Source organism: Xyrauchen texanus, chromosome 10 (assembly GCF_025860055.1).
Source record: "Xyrauchen texanus isolate HMW12.3.18 chromosome 10, RBS_HiC_50CHRs, whole genome shotgun sequence".
Classification (NCBI taxonomy): Eukaryota; Metazoa; Chordata; class Actinopteri; order Cypriniformes; family Catostomidae; genus Xyrauchen; species Xyrauchen texanus.
In genome coordinates this window covers 4,586,678-4,610,607 of record NC_068285.1, presented here as the reverse complement: position 1 = coordinate 4,610,607, position 23,930 = coordinate 4,586,678, and the positions used below count along the sequence as shown (strand labels likewise).

General features: G+C 37.4%; 1 protein-coding gene across 1 annotated transcript in view; it reads left to right on the top strand.

Annotated features, from left to right (window-relative positions):
- LOC127650385 (NACHT, LRR and PYD domains-containing protein 3-like) overlaps nucleotides 1-23,930 on the top strand; it is a 215,281-nt gene that overhangs the window by 48,825 nt on the left and 142,526 nt on the right. The window contains exon 10 of the mRNA XM_052135783.1: nucleotides 10,779-10,952. Within this exon, the coding sequence (XP_051991743.1) occupies nucleotides 10,779-10,952 (174 nt within the window). The remainder of the gene's footprint in view (nucleotides 1-10,778; nucleotides 10,953-23,930) is intronic.

Sequence of the window (23,930 nt, the reverse complement as noted above, 5' to 3'; positions counted from 1 at the left end):
AAGTGGAGGTTGTCCTACAAGGCTTTTAGGGAGAGAGGGCTTCTTAAGTGACGATGCCGAGCCCGGCGAGAGATAGCCATGCAAGCGTCTCTTCGACCGGCGGCATCACTGAATACCCCGTGCCTCAGCACCCACGATAGTCGCATATAATGACGTCGAGGGTATGTGAACACGGGAAGAAAATATATATATATTTTTTATATATATTTTTTTTTTAGGGGTTCTCCATGAGCGAAAAAGCTCTTCATGGAGGTTATCAAAGAAAGGGAAGGGACCCATGAGGCGTTCCCTTTCTTAGACTGGAAGATAAAATCTATCTCCTAATTTGGAGCGTTTGGGGGTCTCTCTTTCGCGTGGCCAGTGCAATCTGGCAACCGCACGAGTAACAACAGAGCAATTCCTCTGTAGATTTGTTATCGCGGACGGAGAGCTCGGAGGCGGGAAGAGAATCGCGATACACCTCATGATCCGAAGAAGCGTTGGAACGTGCTTCGAGATCATGTGAAGGACCAGCTGGGTTTGGGGAGAGAGTGAGAGAAAGGGATCAACCCGTCTCTTGCTCCTCAGCCAAATCCATGCACGAGCCCCACGAACGATCTTTTCGTGAGTGCTGACTCCCGGAAGCAAGCGAGGCGAGCAAGACGCACTCTGCCTCTTAAAGCAAATCGCAGTGCTCGCACCCGCCCTGCTGCAACGCGAGAGCAGCGTGCTCTTACCCCCAAACAAACAGCAAAAACTGATGTGTTGCGTCTTCAGCTATAGAGCGAGAAGAGGGGAACACGCACCGTTTGCGGCTTTCAGTAATTCTCTCTTTTTTTTTTTTTTAAATATATATATATAATATTTTCTAAACAGAAGAGAAAATAGAACAACATTCACTGCACACTGCCTAACTGATTCTATCTCCTAACAGAAGAAAGAAGGGAAACACACAGAAACAGAATCGCTCTGAAAAAAGAGTTTCTGACGACACCTGGTGACGTATCCATTTATAGCCTGGCCTCAGGTGCATCTAATGATTACATCAGCCGAGGCTATAAATTCCAGTCAATGTTCATTGACGTGTTCCACACATTATTCAGCTCGGCTCACAGCTAGAGCTGTTCCCCGTAGCGCTTAGCAGCGCAACATCGTAGTGAAGCTTTTTGTAAAGGGAACTAAGCTTTCACTAAATTTACGCTTGCATTCATATTCTAATTTCTTGAAGATGTGACACGATGTGAACACAGAGATATGTGACGCTCACTGGTTTTTATGGTTCATTCTGGGATTTTTGGGGAGTGACTGTTTTAGTGCACTGGAACAATTTTGTGATTGGGACAATCCTAAAAATGGACGACTCCCTGATCAGTGTGCTGACTAATGATCTAAAGCTGATTGAGATGCACCATATGAGTTCAGTCTCAGTGTACTTCACAGGTACCAGGGTCTGATATATATATATATATATATATATATATATATATATATATATATATGTTGCATACACACAAAATTGGCTTTGAATTATTATAATTTTTTTTATAATGTTGCCGTAAGTATGTGCACACCGTCTGGACACTCTTGACTGTGCACTCGCACTCTTATACTGGTGTGTGTGAATTGGTGACTCCAACTGGCCAAGTAATGAACTCAACAGACTGATTATTGCAGATGATACGCAGCTCTACATATCGTTCCAACCTGATGATCCAACTGTCTCAACTCATATCTGTTACATCCTCGGACGTATCTCTTTATGTTGTCTCCTTGTGTTTTTTTTGGTTAACCACTTTAAATGTATGTGCAGGAGTTATGAGCTCATATCTGGTACCATTTGAAAGCTTAGAATGTCTACTTTCTTGAGATATGCATCACTTTGGCATTTGTTTTACACTAAGTAACTTATTTACAATAAATTACATAGTTCCACCCATCAAAAGTCGCGTCATAATTATGTGCGTTTTTGAATACACATCTCATATCGCTCAAATATGACGCACATGTACAAACCATGTATCAAATGAAAGCTCTCATTGCCAGTAAGAAGTTCCAATAAGTCTTTTTATTGAGGTATAATCACAAATCTAATACACTTCGAATGAATCATGAGGTGTACAATCAACATTTGTAAACATACAAGTGAAATTATTGAATATTTGCCGTGCTACTCGCACTAGACAACACAGTTAGCCACAAATGCTACATAAACCTTACTTTAGGTTATTCTCTGCTAAATGAGCCGTTTTTCAGTGTTTTCTGTGGTTGTGTGTACCCAAGTAATCCCTCGATATGTCACGCGAATGCAGAAACACCACCAAGTAGGCCTAATGTACTGCGGTCAAGCCAGCCGTGGTTTGAAAATACACGGTCAAGCCAGCCGCCAAAAAAAGAAGTGTGTGCGCCTATTACTATGAATACGGTAATTTCAGTAACAGCACAGAAAGAACGCGCTTTCAGAGCACTTGAGTTGCCCAGATCGATCCGTCCGTCTGTCTATCTATCTTTTTTCTTTCTTTCTGTCTTTTTTATCTATCTGTCTATCTATCTATCTATCTATCTATCTATCTATCTATCTATCTATCTATCTATCTATCTATCTATCTATCTAGCTATCTTTTTCTTTCTTTCTATCTATCTTTTTTCTTTCTTTATATCTATCTATCTATCTATCTATCTATTGTGTCTATCTTTTTCTTTCTTTCTTTCTTTCTAACTATATTTTTTCTTTATTTCTATCTATCTATCTATCTATCTATCTATCTATCTATCTATCTATCTATCTATCTATCTATCTATCTATCTATCTATCTATCTATCTATTTCTTTATTTCTATCTATCTATCTATCTATCTATCTATCTATCTATCTATCTATCTATCTATCTTTCTTTCTATCTCTTTCTTTATTTCTATCTATCTATCTTTCTATCTATCTTTTTTCTTTCTATCTATCTATCTATCTATCTATCTATCTATCTATCTATCTATCTATCTATCTATCTATCTATCTATCTATCTATCAATCTTTTTTCTTTATTTCTATCTATCTTTCTATCTATCTATCTTTTTTCTTTATTTCTATCTATCTATCTATCTATCTATCTATCTATCTATCTATCTATCTATCTATCTATCTATTTCTTTATTTCTATCTATCTACCTATCTTTTTTCTTTATTTCTTTCTATCTATCTATCTATCTATCTATCTATCTATCTATCTATCTATCTATCTATCTATCTATCTATCTATCTATCTATCTATCTATCTAATGGTCAGTTCTTGTGGGGGACGTCCCATACAGTATACACACCTCATATCAAACCATTTTACTGCAGCATTTTGGAGAAATGTCACAATATTCGACTTCAGAGGCCCATAAAGACCTCATTTCTAACAAGTAGAAAAAAACTAATGGTCAGTTCTTATACGGGACGTCCCATAGAGTATACACACCTCATATCAAACCATTTTACTGCAGCATTTTGGAGAAATGTCACATTATTCGACTTCAGAGGCCCATAAATACCAATATTCAGTTCTTATAGGGGACGTCCCATACAGTATACACACCTCATATCAAACCATTTTACTGCAGCATTTTGGAGAAATGTCACATTATTCGACTTCAGAGGCCCATAAATACCTCATTTCTAATAAGTAGAAAAAACTAATGGTCAGTTCTTATACAGGAAGTCCAATACAGTATACACAATTTATATCAAACCATTTTACTGTAGCATTTTGGAGAAATGTCACATTATTCGACTTCAGAGGCCCATAAAGACCTCATTTCTAACAAGTATAAAAAACTAATGGTCAGTTCTTATACGGGACGTCCCATACAGTATACACACCTCATATCAAACCATTTTACTGCAGCATTTTGGAGAAATGTCACATTATTCAACTTCAGAGGCCCATAAAGACCTCATTTCTAATAAGTAGAAAAAAATAATGGTCAGTTCTTATACGGGACGTCCCATACAGTATACACACCTCATATCAAACCAGTTTACTGCAGCATTTTGGAGAAATGTCACATTATTCGACTTCAGAGGTCCATAAAGACCTCATTTCTAATAAGTAGAAAAAACTAATGGTCAGTTCTTATACGGGACGTCCCATACAGTATACACACCTCATATCAAACCATTTTACTGCAGCATTTTGGAACTGACCATTATTTTTTTCTACTTCTTAGAAATAGGTCTTTATAGGCCTCTGAAGTCGAATATTGTGACATTTCTCCAAAATGCTGCAGTAAAATGGTTTGATATGAGGTGTGTATACTGTATGGGACGTCCCGTATAAGAACTGACCATTAGTTTTTTTCTACTTGTTAGAAATGAGGTCTTTATGGGCCTCTGAAGTCGAATAATGTGACATTTCTCCAAAATGCTGCAGTAAAATGGTTTGATATGAGGTGTGTATACTGTATTGGACTTCCTGTATAAGAACTGACCATTAGTTTTTTCTACTTATTAGAAATGAGGTCTTTATGGGCCTCTGAAGTCGAATATTGTGACATTTCTCCAAAATGCTGCAGTAAAATGGTTTGATATGAGGTGTGTATACTGTATGGGACGTCCCGTATAAGAACTGACCATTAGTTTTTTCTACTTATTAGAAATGAGGTCTTTATGGGCCTCTGAAGTCGAATATTGTGACATTTCTCCAAAATGCTACAGTAAAATGGTTTGATATGAGGTGAGTATACTGTATGGGACGTCCCGTATAAGAACTGACCATTAGTTTTTTTCTACTTGTTAGAAATGAGGTCTTTATGGGCCTCTGAAGTCGAATAATGTGACATTTCTCCAAAATGCTGCAGTAAAATGGTTTGATATGAGGTGAGTATACTGTATGGGACGTCCCGTATAAGAACTGACCATTAGTTTTTTTCTACTTGTTAGAAATGAGGTCTTTATGGGCCTCTGAAGTCGAATAATGTGACATTTCTCCAAAATGCTGCAGTAAAATGGTTTGATATGAGGTGTGTATACTGTATTGGACTTCCTGTATAAGAACTGACCATTAGTTTTTTCTACTTATTAGAAATGAGGTCTTTATGGGCCTCTGAAGTCGAATATTGTGACATTTTTCCAAAATGCTACAGTAAAATGGTTTGATATAAATTGTGTATACTGTATTGGACGTCCTGTATAAGAACTGGCCGTTATTTTTTTCTACTTATTAGAAATGAGGTATTTATGGGCCTCTGAAGTCGAATAATGTGACATTTCTCCAAAATGCTGCAGTAAAATGGTTTGATATGAGGTGTGTATACTGTATGGGACGTCCCGTATAAGAACTGACCATTAGTTTTTTCTACTTATTAGAAATGAGGTCTTTATGGGCCTCTGAAGTCGAATATTGTGACATTTCTCCAAAATGCTGCAGTAAAATGGTTTGATATAAATTGTGTATACTGTATGGGACGTCCTGTATAAGAACTGGCTGTTATTTTTTTCTACTTATTAGAAATGAGGTATTTATGGGCCTCTGAAGTCGAATAATGTGACATTTCTCCAAAATGCTGCAGTAAAATGGTTTGATATGAGGTGTGTATACTGTATGGGACGTCCCCTATAAGAACTGAATATTGGTATTTATGGGCCTCTGAAGTCGAATAATGTGACATTTCTCCAAAATGCTGCAGTAAAATGGTTTGATATGAGGTGTGTATACTGTATGGGACGTCCCGTATAAGAACTGACCATTCGTTTTTTCTACTTGTTAGAAATGAGGTCTTTATGGGCCTCTGAAGTCGAATATTGTGACATTTCTCCAAAATGCTACAGTAAAATGGTTTGATATAAATTGTGTATACTGTATTGGACTTCCTGTATAAGAACTGGCCGTTATTTTTTTCTACTTATTAGAAATGAGGTATTTATGGGCCTCTGAAGTCGAATAATGTGACATTTCTCCAAAATGCTGCAGTAAAATGGTTTGATATGAGGTGTGTATACTGTATGGGACGTCCCCTATAAGAACTGAATATTGGTATTTATGGGCCTCTGAAGTCGAATAATGTGACATTTCTCCAAAATGCTGCAGTAAAATGGTTTGATATGAGGTGTGTATACTCTATGGGACGTCCCGTATAAGAACTGACCATTAGTTTTTTTCTACTTGTTAGAAATGAGGTCTTTATGGGCCTCTGAAGTCGAATATTGTGACATTTCTCCAAAATGCTACAGTAAAATGGTTTGATATAAATTGTGTATACTGTATTGGACTTCCTGTATAAGAACTGACCATTAGTTTTTTCTACTTATTAGAAATGAGGTCTTTATGGGCCTCTGAAGTCGAATATTGTGACATTTCTCCAAAATGCTGCAGTAAAATGGTTTGATATGAGGTGTGTATACTGTATGGGACGTCCCGTATAAGAACTGACCATTAGTTTTTTCTACTTATTAGAAATGAGGTCTTTATGGGCCTCTGAAGTCGAATATTGTGACATTTCTCCAAAATGCTACAGTAAAATGGTTTGATATAAATTGTGTATACTGTATTGGACGTCCTGTATAAGAACTGGCCGTTATTTTTTTCTACTTATTAGAAATGAGGTATTTATGGGCCTCTGAAGTCGAATAATGTGACATTTCTCCAAAATGCTGCAGTAAAATGGTTTGATATGAGGTGTGTATACTGTATGGGACGTCCCGTATAAGAACTGACCATTCGTTTTTTCTACTTGTTAGAAATGAGGTCTTTATGGGCCTCTGAAGTCGAATATTGTGACATTTCTCCAAAATGCTGCAGTAAAATGGTTTGATATGAAGTGAGTATACTTTATGGGACGTCCCGTATAAGAACTGACCATTATTTTTTTCTACTTATTAGAAATGAGGTCTTTATGGGCCATTGAAGTCAAATAATGTGACATTTCTCCAAAATGCAACAGTAAACTGCTTTGATATAAGTTGTGTATACTGTACGGGACGTCCCCTATAAGAACTGAATATTGGTATTTTCTACTTATTAGAAATGAGGTCTTTAAAGCCTATAAAGTCGACAATGTCCTATATCTGGTCTCATGGGTGTGTATGGAACATTGAATACAAGAGAACAGTAAACAATATTCAGTAAATGTATTTACTGTAGAAAGAGTGAAAACTTTATTTTGTCTGTACATAAATGTGTTTGTACATAAAACAATGTCTTGAGATGTGACCTAAAGAGAGAGAGAGAGAAAAACATTAGTCAAACATGAGAGTGTAAAAGAAGGAAAACATAGTAAAGTACAACATTTCTTGAAACTTGGCATCTGGTACATTGTCTCTCACACATATGGCCAACTAACATGAAAGAAAGAAAGAAAGAAAGAAAGAAAGAAAGAAAGAGCAAAGATAGAGAGAAAAAGAAAGAAAGAAAAAAGAGAAAGAAAAAAGAGAAAGAAAAAGAAAGAGAAAAAGAAAGAAAAAGAGACAAAGAAAAAGAAAGAGAAAGAAAAAGAGAGAGAAAGGAAAAGGGAGAAAAGATAGAGAGAAAGAAAAAGAGAGCAAGAAAGAAAGAGATAGAGAAAAAGAAAGAAAGAGAAAAATTAAGAGAGAGAGAGAGAACATGAAAGAAAGAAAGAAAGAGCAAAGATAGAGAGAAAAAGAAAGAAAGAAAAAAGAAAAAGAGAAAGAAAAAGAAAGAGAAAGAAAAAGAGAGAGAAAGAAAAAGAAAGAGAAAGAGAAAGAAAAAGAGAGAGAAAGAAAAAGAAAGAGAAAGAGAAAGAAAAAGAGAGAGAAATGAAAAGGGAGAAAAGATAGAGAGAAAGAAAGAGATAGAGAGAAAAAGAAAGAAATAGAGAGAAGAAAGAAAGAAAGAAAGAGAAAAATTAAGACAGAGAGAGAGAGACGTAGTTCTAAGCGCGTTATCTCGCTGCAGTTCCTAAAATTACCGTATTCATAGTAATAGGCGCACGCACCCATTTTTTTGGCGGCTGGCTTGACCGTGTATTTTCAAACCACGGCTGGCTTGACCGCAGTAGTAATGTTATATGATATTCAACAATCCAGGAAAATATGTAAACATCCGATCCGGAAAAAGCATATATTGCCGTAAAGCTTAGACCCTCCGCTTTCCGGCAATGTCGCTCAAGATCAAATAGACCAATCAGGGGCTGTGATATTGCAGCCTGACTGTGAAGGGTTCACTGGGTAGGTGACGTGCCCAAAACACACAGACGCGCGTCTCACCAGACCAATGAGCGCACGGATTTATTTGTTAGCTCCAGAAATGGCATCAGGAAAGGGAAAACAAGGGTTTTCTGTAAAATTACACTGGGATTTTGCATGTATAGCACTGTATATGGGTATGGGGAGACTTTAGATTTGGGTAGGCGGAAATTACACCAAAAAAAGGTAATATTCCTCCCTTCAGATACATTTAACTAGATATTAAATACAACATGATACAGACGAAATTCCTTTTTCAGGTATTTGCAGACATCTAGTGGAAACAGCCAAAACTGTCTGCAAGGTTCTAGGGTCCACAGGGCCTGAGTTATTCACTTTCAAAAATGAATTTATATCAAAAAAATCAAAAAGCGCCTCTTTTTTTAGGAGGGTTATTACTGTTCAGACAACATATATTTAATTTTTTTTTATTTTTAGCAGTGTTTTATGCAACTTCAAAGGGTTTCCTGTAAAATGACACCAAAACTGTGTATTTAGGCCAAAGTATGTGGGAATGGGAAGCTTTTTAATTTGGGTAGGCCAAATCCAGGCGGAAATCCCCAAAAATGGCAGGGATCTTAAGAGGTTAAAATGCCACCAGGTGTCAGATATGATGACTACCAATCAGTTCCCTGTTAGGATTGGCTGACAAGAGGATAAATTCTGGGTGGAACCAACACATAAAGAGAGAGACAATTAGAGGCAGACTGTTTTTAGGCTGTCTCTGAGAGGTGTTCCTTTCTCCTGCCCCAGATTGTGTACATTCTTAATACTTTGCTCACAACACTACACAGAGTACACTTTATGACCATTGCATAGACTCTCATTTTTTGTTTTGTATTGTTACATTTTTAATTTACTTGCTTTGTTTAGCCATAGGGAGGTGGGTAATATTTATTTTCTATTTAACCATTTTTCTCCTGTTTCTACCTAACAAGGGAGTCCGGGTTGAAATGTGTTGCTTATTTGTGTTAATTGCCAAGGCAGGAGAATTATAAAATGTCTCTTGTAGCACCTTTCCAACCCTAGGCTGGGGAGGGTGTAACATATCTCTGCCTGCCTTTTGGAGATCTCTGCCTGAATGAAGGAACACCACCTTCATCTTAACCTGGCCAATACCAAACTCGATGATGGAACTTGTGATCCCAGCAAACCCATCTGTTACTGTTCATCTGAGCTCCATTATTGTGAGACCTATCTGGACAGCTGAAACCTGAGAGTAGTAATTGATGAACAGCTACATTTTAGTACTCACATCTCATCAACTTGCAGGTCTTGCAGGTTTGTGCTTTATTACATCAGAAAAATCAGACCTTTCCTGTCTGAATATGCTGCGCAGTCCCTGGTCCAAGCTCTGGTTATTTCAAGATTGGACTTCTGCAGTGTTCTGTTGGCCAGCCTTCCAGCTAGTGCCATCAAGCCACCGCAGATGGTCCTGAATGCGGTGGCACACCTGTTTTTCAACCAGTTTTTTTTGGTCTTACTCCACTGGCTATGCACCAAATTCAAAGCTTTGAGTTTGGCTTTCAGGAGAGCCAGTGGCACAGCACCCTCTTACAGCTGGTGGTCCCATCACAACGAGGCACTTCACATTCATTCACTTTCTCTGTCCCCCGGTGGTGGAATGAGCTTTCAACCACCTGAAATTCTGCTGAAACCATTTCAACATTCAAGAAAAAGCTGAAAACATATATTTTCTGTGAGCACTTAACCTGTCCTAAATAATGGCACTTACTATTTAAGAAATCCTAAAAAAAATCCTTATCTGTCTCTTTCTTCTGTGCTAGTTTCTGTACTATTATAGCAACACTTAGAACTTGGCAGTGTGATCCAGCAGGTACAGTTTACTTTTATATGACAAAGTGTTTATGTTCCTCATTTGTAAGTCACTTTGGATAAAAGGGTTAATGACTAAATGTAAATGTAGTTTATCTGACTTCTTATGTGTGTGTTTGTGGATTTTCTTACTGTTGATGTGTGTGTTTTTAGATTATCTGACTGTTGAATGAACATTAATTTATATAGCACTTTCCTGACACTATAATCAAAGCGCTTTACACAGTGAACAGGGGACTCTCCTCAACCACCACTAGTGTGCGCATCCACATGGATGATGCGACGGCAGATATAGTGCACCAGTATGCTCACCCCACACCAGCTATTGGTGGAGAGGAGAGTGTTATAGAGCCAATTATTGGCTGGGGATTATTAGGAGGCCATGATTGAGAAGGGCCAATGGGGGGAATTTAGCCAGGACACTAGGGTTATACCCCTACTCTACAAGAAGTGCTCTAGGATGTTTTTAATAACCACAGAGAGTCAGGACCTAATTTTAAAATCTCATCCAAAGGACAGTGTCTTTTTACAGTATAATGTCCCCTTCACTATACTGGGGCATTAAGACCACACAGACCATAGGGTGATCACCCCCTGCTGGCCTCCCTAATATCTCTTCCAGTCGCAAACTTAATCTTCCCCAGGAGGTCGCCCATCCAGGTACTGACCAGGCTCAACCTTGCTTAGCTTCAGTGGCAACCAGTCTTGAGCTACAGGTTAATATGGCTGCTGGTAAATGCTGATGTTTGTTTGTAGGTTATCTGACTGTTGATGTGTGTTTGTAGATTATCTGGCTGTATGGTGACCGAGGAAGGCTGTTGTTCTGTGGCATCAGCTCTGAGATCAAATCTCTCATGCCTGAAAGAGCTGGATCTGAGCTACAATCACCCAGGAGAATCAGGAGTCAAGCTGCTCTCTGAAAGACTCAACGATCCAAACTGCACACTGGACAAACTTAAGTATGTTGAGCTGTAAAACCCTGTTTATACCCATATTAACCCCTTAAACCCAGGCCCCAATTTGTCTTGAATTTACTGAATGGTCAGTGAATTCACTGAAATAGCACTTGTATTTATTCCTTTTAAAAAATTTAAATCCTTAACAAATACACACAGAAGACATATATTTTTAATGTTTCATTAGAATGAGGACATTTTTGTAATCATTACATTTTATAGAGAATATTATTTTTTACTCATTTTAGTTAAACAATTCAAAAGAACAATCTTTAAGCATCTGTCACTTAACCCTTTCTCACTTACTGGTGCATATTTGTGATGGTTTATGACTGGCCCCCTTAGAGTAGCGTCACACATTTGTGTTTCTGCAGCAGTCAGTGATGTCAGATTCAAATCTGTTTTCATGCCAACACTAAACTGCACTGCCAAAGTGCCTGTAATTCATATTCACACAAACTGATACTCATACAGTCTTTTCAAGCACATGGTATGATTATTTTATGACATAGACATCCAAATGGTCACAAAATTACTTCTATAAAAGTTTACAGCTCGTATACAAACAGTCAACACAAAATTGGGATCACTGATCCTCGCAGCCATGTCTGTTTACATTATCATTCTGTTGTCAATCATAAGTAACTCAAACATCAACTCAATAGTCTTTTCAAGCACACAGTACGCTCATTGAAACAGACAGTCAAATTGTTGCAAAACATCACAATAACGGACAACAGCTCACCTATATGCAGTCAACACAACAGGGAAATGCGTTAATTCCAGTCCACAGCCATCTTTGTTTACATTAGGTGACAATGTGTTTGTCACACACACACACATATATATGTTGGTACTCCTATCATAATGAGGACTCTCCATAGACATAATGATGTTTATACTGTAGTCCAGACATCTATTTGATGTGTGTTTACATCTTAACAACATCTATTTTACATTGTTTGCTCATGTGCAATATGTCTATAAAATGACAAATATTGTCTCGATTGTCAGTAAGACATTCAGCAGAAGTCTTTGGGACATTTATGATCTAGAATGTTGTAAATCTGATATTTAAGATGTTTAGTAGATGTTGCTTTCCAAATGAAAAGATCTAAAACAGACATCAGAGATGTACGTATATTAAACCTGTAAACACACACAGTCACAAACATTGTTACTCCTATCATTATGTGGACTCTCCAGAGACACAATGATTTTTATAATATATATTCTATCCCCTAAACCTAACCCTCACAGAAACATTTGGGATATTTACATTTAAAAGAAAATATATATATATTATGTACGTTTGAATTACAAGGACACTAGAGATGTCCTCATAAGCACATTTATAACATAATACCTTCGTAACTACTAGTGTATAACCTAATAAAACCACCAAACACACACACACACACACACACACACACACACACAGTGTACAGACAGACCGTATTGATGATTTTTGACTATTTTTATAGCTATGTATAAAAGAGGAAGTAAAAAAAATACAGTACAGTAGACAAAACCCATTTGTTTATATGTTTAGTATATAAAGTATTTTTAAATATATTTTTATCTATAAATGTTTTAAAATGACAAATCAAGAATTCAGTATATTACTCATCTACACTGAAGTGTCACGTGACCTCATTCTAACAGATTTTGCATTCTTTTGATATTTTGCATGTGGACATAACTCACTCTGGGGGCATTCAAGGGAATTCAGAACCTACTCGTGAAAAGGGAAAAACAAAATATTCATGGTTTTGATTTAGAAAAAACACTTGAGTGTCTGATAAAGCTGCATGAAGGTGTTTTTTGAAGCATTTTGTACATATTTAAACATTATTTCAATTATATTTGCAGTGTATTCTGCACACTTTCATTGGTCTGCATGTCAACAAAATATTAGACTCAGTTCCTAGATTAGTGTCATGTAAGACACAAAAGTTCAAACTTTTTTTGGGGGGTATAATCCCTGAAGGACCCCACCTGAATCTTATTTAAAAGTGTTAATCCCCAACAAATCACCCCTATTAAGAACATTATTATTAGGGTTACTAATCACTAAATCCATCCATCTTCTAAAGCCAACTGTCATATGCAGAGTCACATGTGCTGGAGCCTATCCCAGCTGTCTCGGGCCATAATCACTAAATCATAAACTCCAACTCATAGCCAAGATTCCCACCTGTCCTTTACAGAGCTTTTGGACTTTAGTTGTCCAAGAGATGACTTGAGGGCAGTCCCCTAAATACAGAAAAGATGACAAAGGGTAAATTTTATTAAAGGTGCAGTATGTAAGATTCAGAAACCCTTGTTATTAATGACACCTGTGGCCGTGAAGTGAACTGCAGCAGCTACCTGTTGCTCGTGAACTCCATAGGGAGGAGAGCGAGCATTTACCAAAACAATGATGTAACCTACAAAGAGACTGAACGTGATTCACCGGCATCATGCTGACAGATGAGGTAGCATAATTAAAATGACACAGTTATGATTGTTTTACAAACTTTGAGACTGTATATTATATTTGAGTCTCCAGTGCTGGAACAGGGCTAAAACAAAGTGTGGATATCGGTCTGACTATGTGAGACTGTAGTTTGAATAATCACTTTTCTTTGCATGATATATTGACTGCATTTATACGATAGCCGATGTTGGTGTTAGCTAGCTAGTCAGCTTTATCAATAGCTGTTAGCTAAATGTGGTGGATGATGACAGTAGCTGTTTATAAAATAGACTGTACATTATAAATATGTGACACAATTCAGTATTGATGTGATTCATCACAACTGACATTTTGATATATCGATGCACTATTGTTTTATAATAATAGATGATATATATTTTCTGTATAACCAAGTTACGTTACACTAATGAATGTGTCTTTTGCATTATCTTGAACATTGTCTAGCATTCATTTCATGTGTTATTGTAGTTTAGCTAAAATGACACAGATCAATCCTTATGGCTCAATATGTCACATGCTTTGCAGTTATGTAAGTTTACCTGTCCAATAAGAAAAACACCAATTCAGGGTCAGTTTTGATCCCCAAAACCGAACGAAGGTCCATCCAGGAATCAAATGCCCTGCCGATTTTCACTCTAGTTTTCACTCGACCACGATCACATTCCCGCTTAGCCAGACGGGATTCAGTAGATCAATGTTTTTTGGCTTACTCAGAGTTTGTGTTGAGTCGGTGTTGTGCTGGGATGTTTGCTGGATTCATCTCTAAGATAATGTTGTCTAGTGTTGCAGTTTGTTGTCACTGTTGAATAGCAGAAGAGAAGCACTGAGGCTCTCGGGAGCGCACATAAACGTCACATATTTGTGATTTTCCCGGCAAAAGCGACCCGCTCCCTTCACATGAAAGTCAGTCTACAGGCTTTAATAGGCAACCAAGGAAGTCTGTGAAGGGCTCATTTTATAAGTTGTGTTACAAGCCGTTCACACATTGGCAAAAAAAGGTGCTGCTTGCTTGATATAACCAAAATATTGTTGAAATGGTTTTGCAGTATTTGGTTGGGTAAGACTTTCCCTTTATATTGGATGGGGAACACAGTGGGCAGTGACAGTGATTCAGGGAAAAGGTCTTTTAGTCTCTTTCTTCAGTTTTCTTGCCTTGACAGTAAAAATCAATTCTATATCAAAACTGCTGTTCAAATAAAAGTAAAATGTTCAAATTGATGGTACTCTATGTTGACACTGTTAGGCTGTAAGATGGTGGCTAAGGATCGCGCGCGTCTGGCAGGTGCTGCGTGTGGTTCAAATAAACCACAAATTTTCTCAACAAAATTCAATTTCTCAGTAAAACCCTTTTTTGTTAAATGGACTGTAATGTTGTATATCCTAACAATATTGGTACTATCATTGCGACATCGATATGTTAAGGAGAGTAGCGACGGCGTTTTCCCCCAGGTTTTTAGGAGTCAACATGCATTGTACTCTAAGATTCTAAAAAAGGGTAATGTAAAGTCAGCTTGTACCTCAGTGCCTCGCGAGAAGGTTTTGTCATCTAGCAAAAACTCGCGACTGGGATATCTTCAATTAGCATCAATATTACTTCTGGCTGGAGATATAGAACTCAATCCTGGTCCTCAAGCCTCTGGGGAAATTGCCCTTGACTGCAGTCTTCAGCGCGATCAAATGGCGATGGCTGTGTAAACTATGATGACAGCTGTTTCGTTGGTCCGGCCGCGTCTGTTCCTTCCCTGGTTTTCCATGGGCTCCAGCCTCCCGTGTCATGGTGTGGTCTCTCTGGTGCGGTTGGCTTGAATGTGGATTCCTTGTCGGGAGTGCCGGCGCGGGCGGCGTTGTGGCCTGATTCTGTTGGACTTCTGGTGCCGGCTCTCATGGGGTTCCCGAACATTGTTGCTGCTGGTGTGTCTAGCCGTGGAGGCGTTTGTGAGCGGACTCAGCGGAGTGGACTGGATCCAGCGCATTTGTTTGGTGTGCATGCCAGCTTGCAAAGTGCCGAACCCGTTGGTGGTGAGTGTTTGACTCGGTTATCTACAACATCTACCTGTTTGAATGTAGGCCTACATTTAAACAGATCTTTTAAACCGAGGAACCCGGTAATGAAAAGGCATCGATTAACAAATTTTTTCCAAACCCTGAATCAGGCTAAAATTGTCTGGGATACACGATGCAAAATGAAAGGATTGTTTGGCGGACATTTAAACATCCGGAGTATGACTCCCAAACGCGAACAACTTGAACATTTACTTTGTAATTCCAATATTGACTTTCTAGGATTATCAGAAACTTGGTTAAATTGTTCATCCGCAGATTCAGTAGTAAATATGCCTGGATATAATGTTTTTAGGAAAGATCGGGAGCAGGGGAGGGGTGGAGGGGTTTTAATTTATATAAAAAGCACTTTAAAATGTAATCAAATTGAATGGCCAAGTGATGTTAGTCTTGAGTGTGTTGGTGTGGATATCACACTTTCTGCAGAAATGTCTTTTATTTTAATTTGTATGTATCGTAAACCTTCAGCAAATATGGATTTTTATGACCAATTGAAACAACTTCTTAATCACTGTGACTTGAAAAAAGAAATAATTATCATGGGAGATTTTAATATAAATTGGAATGAAAGGAAGGACAGGAAAAATTTTAAACAGATTTTTGACTATTTTAATTTTACACAACTGATAGAACAGCCTACTAGAATAACCCCTCATTCTAAAACTAAAATAGATCTATTGTTTACAAATAAACCTGAAAGAATTTTAAAGCATTATAATTTGTTGACAGGGCTGTCTGACCATAATGTAACACACAAAGCAACACTTTTTAAATTCATTTAAAAATACTGCCCATCGTGATATAGTCCCTAAAAATCAGCAACACAATCTTGAAATAGCTTTAAAAGACATTGATTGGAGTGAAGTCCTGCAAAGTGAAAATTTAGAGAGAGGCTCTGATTATTTTTTGGGAAAGGTTAAAGAGGTGCAGTGACGTGCGGTGATGTCTTAAAGAGGCTAGGCACTGAGTTATGAAAGCCAGATTACCTGATTTATTGTTTAAGCTAATAATACGTAATAACAGTGAACGTTACGCACAAGTGCGGCATATCAAGAAATGTACAAATCAGGATGTATATCGTGTACACTCACTCTCTCACACGCACACGCGCACACACACACACACACAAGCGCGTAAACAGTGAACGTTACGCACAAGCGCAGCATATCAAGAAATGTACAAATCAGGATGTATCGTGTACTCTCTCTCTCTCTCTCTCACACGCACACGCACACGCACACACACACACACACACACAAGCGCGTAAACAGTGAACGTTACTCACAAGCGCAGCATATCAAGAAATGTACAAATCAGGATGTATCGTGTACTCTCTCTCTCTCTCTCTCACACGCACACACACACAAGCGCGTAAACAGTGAACGTTACGCATTTATCAGATCCTTCAAAACCTCTCGGTTTTCCTTTACCTTTTCATTGTGGTAGGTTATATTCAGCTTTGCTCGTCAAGTGCAAGGTTGATCCGAGATTTTCCAAAGGTTTTCAGTGTAATTTGACACTGGATGTGAGCTGACGAGTTTTCATGCTTGGTTAAAGCTGCTGGCAGGTTGTTCAAATCACAATATCCTGCTGAAGTCCAAACAGTCTGACTGGTTGAAAAAAGCAGGCAGGGATAGCAGTACAGCCGCTGATTGTTAGAACAGCCACATAGCCAATCTTTTCTTACATACCAATCAGTTTGAAATGATCGGATAATTTTTGGGCCCTTTTGCTGTGCTAGTCCATCTAAGGCTGGCGTAGACCTCCCTCTTGCAATTAACTCATATTTGGTTATAAAATTTCTTAATTCCGTGATTACGGCCGGTGTTCTGTCATTTTGATTTTGAATTTGGCGGGGATTAGGCATGTACGCTAGCTGTGGTGTAATGACGTTAGCTACGCAAATGTCCAGGAATATCTCGATTTTAATTGGTCCATGTCTGATACGTAATGGAGATGATTACGGGCATAACATATTTACGTCAAAAGGCACAGCAGATTTGTGCTTTTTGCCGTAGGCTACATGTTAAAGAATACAGGATCGAAGTGCGCATGCGCAACATGGGTTTTCCGCTTGTCGTCTGCAATGAATGGACCGTAAAAGCACTGCTTATTCTACCATAATATGTTTTTAGTTGATTATGCGTAACTGCTACATTTGTCATCATAACGTCTAAACAATTGGAATAACACACATATTGCATATATAAATCACAAGAATAAAAAGTAAAAATACAAATACAAGTTTCTTATTTAATAAACATTTTATTTTTGAATTTTGGCAGGGTAGGCAGTGCCTAGTTTGCCTACCCAGACCGCACTTCAGTGAAGAGGTGTTTGAATTGTTTACTAGAAGGGGACGGTTAACAAAAATAAAAGAGAATACATTACCCTGGGTTAACAATGAATGTAGGAAATTGATGAAGGAGAGAGATCAGCTCCTTAAAAAATCACTGAATTCTGGTCTCCTAACTGATCAATATAAATACACCTCTATGAGGAATAAAGTAATTCAGACTTTACGAAAGGTTAAAGCAAGTTTTTTTATGAACATTATTGAGGGGTCAAAAGGGGATGGGAAAAAAAATTGGCAAACCATTAATAAATTAGTTGGTAAACAAAAGAATATTGTAAAAACATTTGAACTTAAAATTAATAGGGCCCTATCTTGCACCCAGCGCAAATTACTTTGTACACTGACGCATGTATCATTCCTATTTTGCACCCGCGCAAAGCGGGATTTTCCCTCCACAGACGCACGTCGGTAAACTAGGAAATGAACTTGCGCTCCCTGGGCGGGTCGGCGCAAAAACGAGGCGTGTTTCGGCGCAAACATTCCCTAGTGCTATTTTTCAGTTCCAGAAAACACTTCCGCCACTGACCAGAAAAAACCTTGTCTAAAGTCAGTGGCGCGTTGCGCGTTGTTCATAATGCTATTTTAAGCGCGCATGCTTGGCCATAATGTAGCGGGTGCACAACGCGCACACACTTTGATTCTCTCATCAACACAGATGCAGCAGTTTTTATTTTTGCAAATCATACATTATAACAAGGAAAAATATTAACACATGAGGGAAATCATTGTGCTGTCCATGAAGATGTAAAAAAGTCATTTGCGATGCTAATAGTAAAATCACCCATGTCTTTGCGAATCCAGGCTCGAGCCACGACTCAGCAGCACGGGACAGGGCTGCGTTTCCCAAAAGCATCGTAAGCCTAAGAAGTTCGCAAAAACGATCGTACGACTGATCTTAATATTATGGTCTGTTTCCCAAAAGCATGTAACTTAAGTAGCACTTGAAAATCTTCGTAGAACTACGAGTGCTCTGGAGTAATCGTTAATCCCCAAGTGCATCGTAAAAAGACAGATTTATGAGGTCTCCTGCAGGACAACCGGCAGATTACACTTTTTATCTAGATTTAACAGATTACACTGCAACGTGAGTATAATATAAGGTTTTGATTGTACTTTATTGTAATTAATTTATAAATGAAATAATTAAAAAGGGAAGAAAAAAATAGAAATACACATCTAAATGAAATGAATGAACAAAAAAATTCATAAAATAAGTAATGTGGAAAATATGCTTCAAAGACTGGCCAAAATAGGGATGATTTCAAAAAAATCTGTCATTGACTTGCTGACGTGCATTAAAAGATTTCCTTTAATCTATCCTCTGTTCATAATGATGAAAAGTTGTGCTTCTTATAAATATGTATACATAGAACAGTACTGGTAAAACATGTCTTTTTTGTCTATACCTGTAGAAATGTATTGACTAGATGAAGTACATACTGTACGTATATTTGTGCTATCTGTCACGCTAAATATATAGACTTTATATATTAATAATATTGAAACTTAAATGCTTATGTCTGAAAATAATCATCAACCATTAGCCATTTACTTCAGAAACACTTGGAAGAACTCATAACAATTATTATAGTATTTCATATGGCCTTAGGCCTTGTGTGCATGGTTCAACAAACACATGGACATAAAAAACATTGCATCTAGCTTTATTAATAAAAAACATTGTATAGTTTTATAAATTTGGGCTATTCAGTTCCCCATGACCTGCAAAAGACATTGTACAGTGGGATGAGTCATAACTACATATAGAAAACATTTCACATTGCACAAGAAATGACTGAAACTTCATGAATCCTCATTGAACAATAAATCACATTACCTGTGTCTTCTGGCAAGATAATTGGCACAGAAATTGAGGGCCTTGCAAACTCATCTCCTCTAGTGCAAGCCTCCTCTCTTCTAAGGCCAGCTTGGCCTTCTTGAGCTCAATGAGCTGCTGTTGAAAGTTGTTGTCTCTCTCATTGGCTTCTTGAAGGCACTGCCTAATGTCTTTCAAGACATCTAGCTTCTCCCTCTCCAGCTGCACTAGGTCCTGACTACAGCAAAATCCTGCCACTTCTTGCGGACCTCCTTCCCTGATCTTTGAACACCACTGGTTGCAATTAGTTTGGTAGCAATGTCCTCCCAGATGTTTTGTTTTTCTTTATTTGTATGGTGTCCTTTAAATCTGTTAAAAATAACATCTTTGTTTTGCTCGATCTCCTCTAAAAGGACATTAATTTCATCTTTTTGAAAGGTATCTTTTCTTGATTTTTTTTTGTTCAGCCATTTTGTCAGTGCCTGTATTAGGTGCTTTATATAGACTTGTCTTGATTGCTAATCCACAACAGATGACAATTATTAGGTTAAACGTTCAGAATACGATTCCATATAAGGTTATATTTCATCACTTCTCAAATGGACAGCGACTCTTAAGTAGCACGTATAGCGCGTTCCCGCGCGTTCATGTTAAGTGCATTTTTGGGAAACGCACGTGGAATTGCGGCGAGCGTTCGTAACCTTGCACGTAGAGAGCACTCTTAAGAGCTAAGATACATCGTTATTGGGGAACCCGGCCCAGGAGAGCTTATTTGGCAGAAGAGCTGCTGCGTCATCTATAGTGAGGTAAAGCAAATTAATCTCGGTCTAATGTTCGACTACATTTCAAAAATATAACCATGCATATATTCGTGATTTAAGAGAGAACGAGTCCAAAACATCCGAAAGTATTTATTTGTGACATTTCTTTATTTACATTTGTCAAAATGAAAAATCAATATCAAACAGTAATTGATAAAAAAAAAAAAAAACTCAAACGGAAAATTAGGTTGAAAAGATTTAAACAGAATAAATGTAATTATTTTTCCCTCCTCTGATAGTAATGCGGCGCGCGCCTGGTAAATCCCTCATAATAATAACAATCCGCCATGCAACATGCACACCTGCTCTTAAAGGGTATGTTGGGGGACGCTCTGATTGGTTTATTTCACGTTACGCCCAAACCACACCTATGAATAATGAAGCTATTTCAGACCAACCCCTTTTAAACTTGCATCGGGCGCAAGAGTCATTTATCCCGCCGGTAAAATAGCAACAGCGCCCAAGACCCGCCCACAATGTTACTTGCGCTTTGCGCTTTAAACTTGCGTTTCAGATCGTTAAAATAGGGCCCATAGTATATTAGTAAAAGACTCTTTATCTATAGCCACACATTTTAATTCACATTTTAGAAATTCAGTGGATGAATTAACCCAGCGTTTTACTGTAAAATACATTTCATATAGACCTATACAAATTGATCAACCGATATTTCAAATAGATGAAATAACTGAGTTAGAAGTAGCAAATATCATTGATGCATTAAAAAGCTCCAAAGCAAAGGATGCGTATGGGCTTGACACAACATTTTTAAAAACAAATAAAGATTCTTTAGTATGCCCAATAACACATATGGTAAATCTGTCATTCAAACAAGCAGCTGTTCCATCTGCTTGGAAGATGGCTACAGTTGTCCCAATCTACAAATCTGGAGATAAATTAAATTTGAAAAATTATAGGCCAATTAGTATTCTTCCTATTATATCTAAGGTAGCAGAAAAATGGGTATCAAATCTTTTGACTAATCATCTAAATAAGGGTTTTAATTCTTTACATCCAATGCAATTTGGTTTCCGTAGAAATTACTCAACAGATTCAGCAAACTGTTTGTTTGTTGAGAGAGTGAAATGCTTATTACATATGAATGCGTGGGTGCTATCTTTTTAGATTTAAAGAATGCATTCGACACCGTTGACCATCAGGTGCTCTTATCTAAACTAACAAACTTTAATTTCTCAGAGGAAGCAATACTTTGGGTAAAATCTTATCTTTCAAATAGGAAACAATGTGTATGTATTGATGGTGTGAAATCTTCTTATATTGCTTGCTCCAAGGGGGTTCCACAAGGCTCTATTTTAGGACCAATTTTATTTTCACTTTACATCAATGATTTACCTGAAGTATGTAAAGATGTAAATATTCAGTTATATGCAGATGATGTAGTTATTTATATCCATGCAAAGAACTTTGAAAAAGCATCGATTACTTTGACCTCCGCTATGACTAATGTACAGGATTGGCTTATTAGGACAGGTTTAATATTGAACACAAAAAAATCTGTGTGTATGATGTTTTCAAAACGGTTAGTAGAGATGACGCATTCAAAAGTATTTATAGGAGGAGAGGAAATAGAAGTTGTGAAAGAGTTTAAGTATCTTGGAGTTACTTTAGATTCTACTCTCACTTTTAAAAGCCATGTAAAAAAGTTGTCTAATATTGTGAAATTTAATTGAAAGAATTTTAGGTATATTAGGTCCTTTTTGACAGTTGGTGCTGCAAGGTTGTATTTATATTCAATGATTTTTTCACATATGCAGTATTGCTTCAGTAGTTGGTCTTTTACGAGTAACTCAATTCTTAAGTCAATAGAAATACTGTATAAGAAGGCGATAAAAGTGTTTGATAAAAAAAACCCTTTCATTTCACCACTGTAAAATAATTAAAAACATAATCTATTGAGTTTTGAAAATTTAATTTTTTTTAATTATGAGTATGTTTATAAGGTCTGGCATGGCCTTGCTCCACCTCCATTGAAGGAGTTTATTAAACAGAGGGGAGATTGTGGTATTGGTAGCAGGTCTGTCAGTAGAGGGGACGGGGAAGCAAATAGGCGAACATCCTTTGGCCAGAAAGTTTTATCAGTGATAGGGAGCAAATATTTTAATAGTTTGCCACAGTCAATACGACAATGTTCTACTTATCACACTTTTAAAGAACATCTCAAGAAGTGGCTTATGAAAAATCAAGTGTGTAAACATCTTTCTTTGTAATTTTGTGATGTGTTTTTATGTATTGTGTTTTTTAGTTGAGTCTTGTGTATAGTGAGTATTTGTTATTGTGTGTACCTGCCTAGGGACTACGGACGTAAATTAGCAATACTGCTATAATCCGGCTTGTTTACATCTTGTATTCTGTACAAATGTTCATCAACATGCTTTGTTCCTATCAAAAATAAATAAATAAATCTTACGGATCATAACAGAAGCAGCATCACTGGTAAATGATGCAAGAGTGTCTGCAGGTCTGCATTTCTCTGCTGTAATGATGTTGAAGATGGTTTCTGTAATAGTGGCAGCATCTCCAGTAGGGATGTAACGGTTTAACAGTTTCACGATATACCCCAGTTTAATAATAGATGATTTTCACACCATAGACATTCTTATTCACAGTATTGCATGAATATAAAATCTGTTTAAATATAAAATCTGAACTTTTATAAAATGAAATGTTACGATGAGCTTATTTTCATTTTATAATATTTATTATTTGCTCAAGACTACAATATGTGTAATACTAATAATATGTTTTATTTGTAAAGTACTAAATAGGGTTTATAAAGTGCATTAGCATACAGGAAATGAACAGTGATACTGTAGCACATTTGCTTGTGTTGTGCTCTGTCACTGTATTAAGCTCATTTAAAAAGTGTTACAAATAAACACAATAGCACACAAATATGTTTAAAATGATGTACACTCACATTAGATGATGACTCCAGTCAGATACTGACCTCAATAAAAGCTGTTTAATTGTACATTGAGCGGGTCGCCCCTCATGGATGCTGCCATGTTGACCGCACATAACAAACTGTCTTGCAGTTGATCAGTTACTACCACTAATAATATCAATAATGATCACAGATAAACGGTGTGACATCAAGCACCAAGAGCGAGCACACAACGGTCTCATCAGCCGCCAGAGAGATTACGAGTCGCAGCAGTCCATCTTACAGACATTTTTGTGTGGCGCAGCAGCAGTTAACAGGGGCGGTGCAGGATTTTTCACAGGGGGTCGGGCAGTGATCAGTCTGTGGTGTCAGTATAAAGTCCAAAACCACTGGTACTATTGGGACGAATAAGAGCCAGATAAAAACTTACTGCTGCACTTTTAAAAGCGGCGCTAACACTGATCTGGAGCCGTTTCATAACCCAGGATTAAAAGTGTTGCTAATCACCTTTCAGAGTTACAAGTGTGAAAAGTTACTTTACTG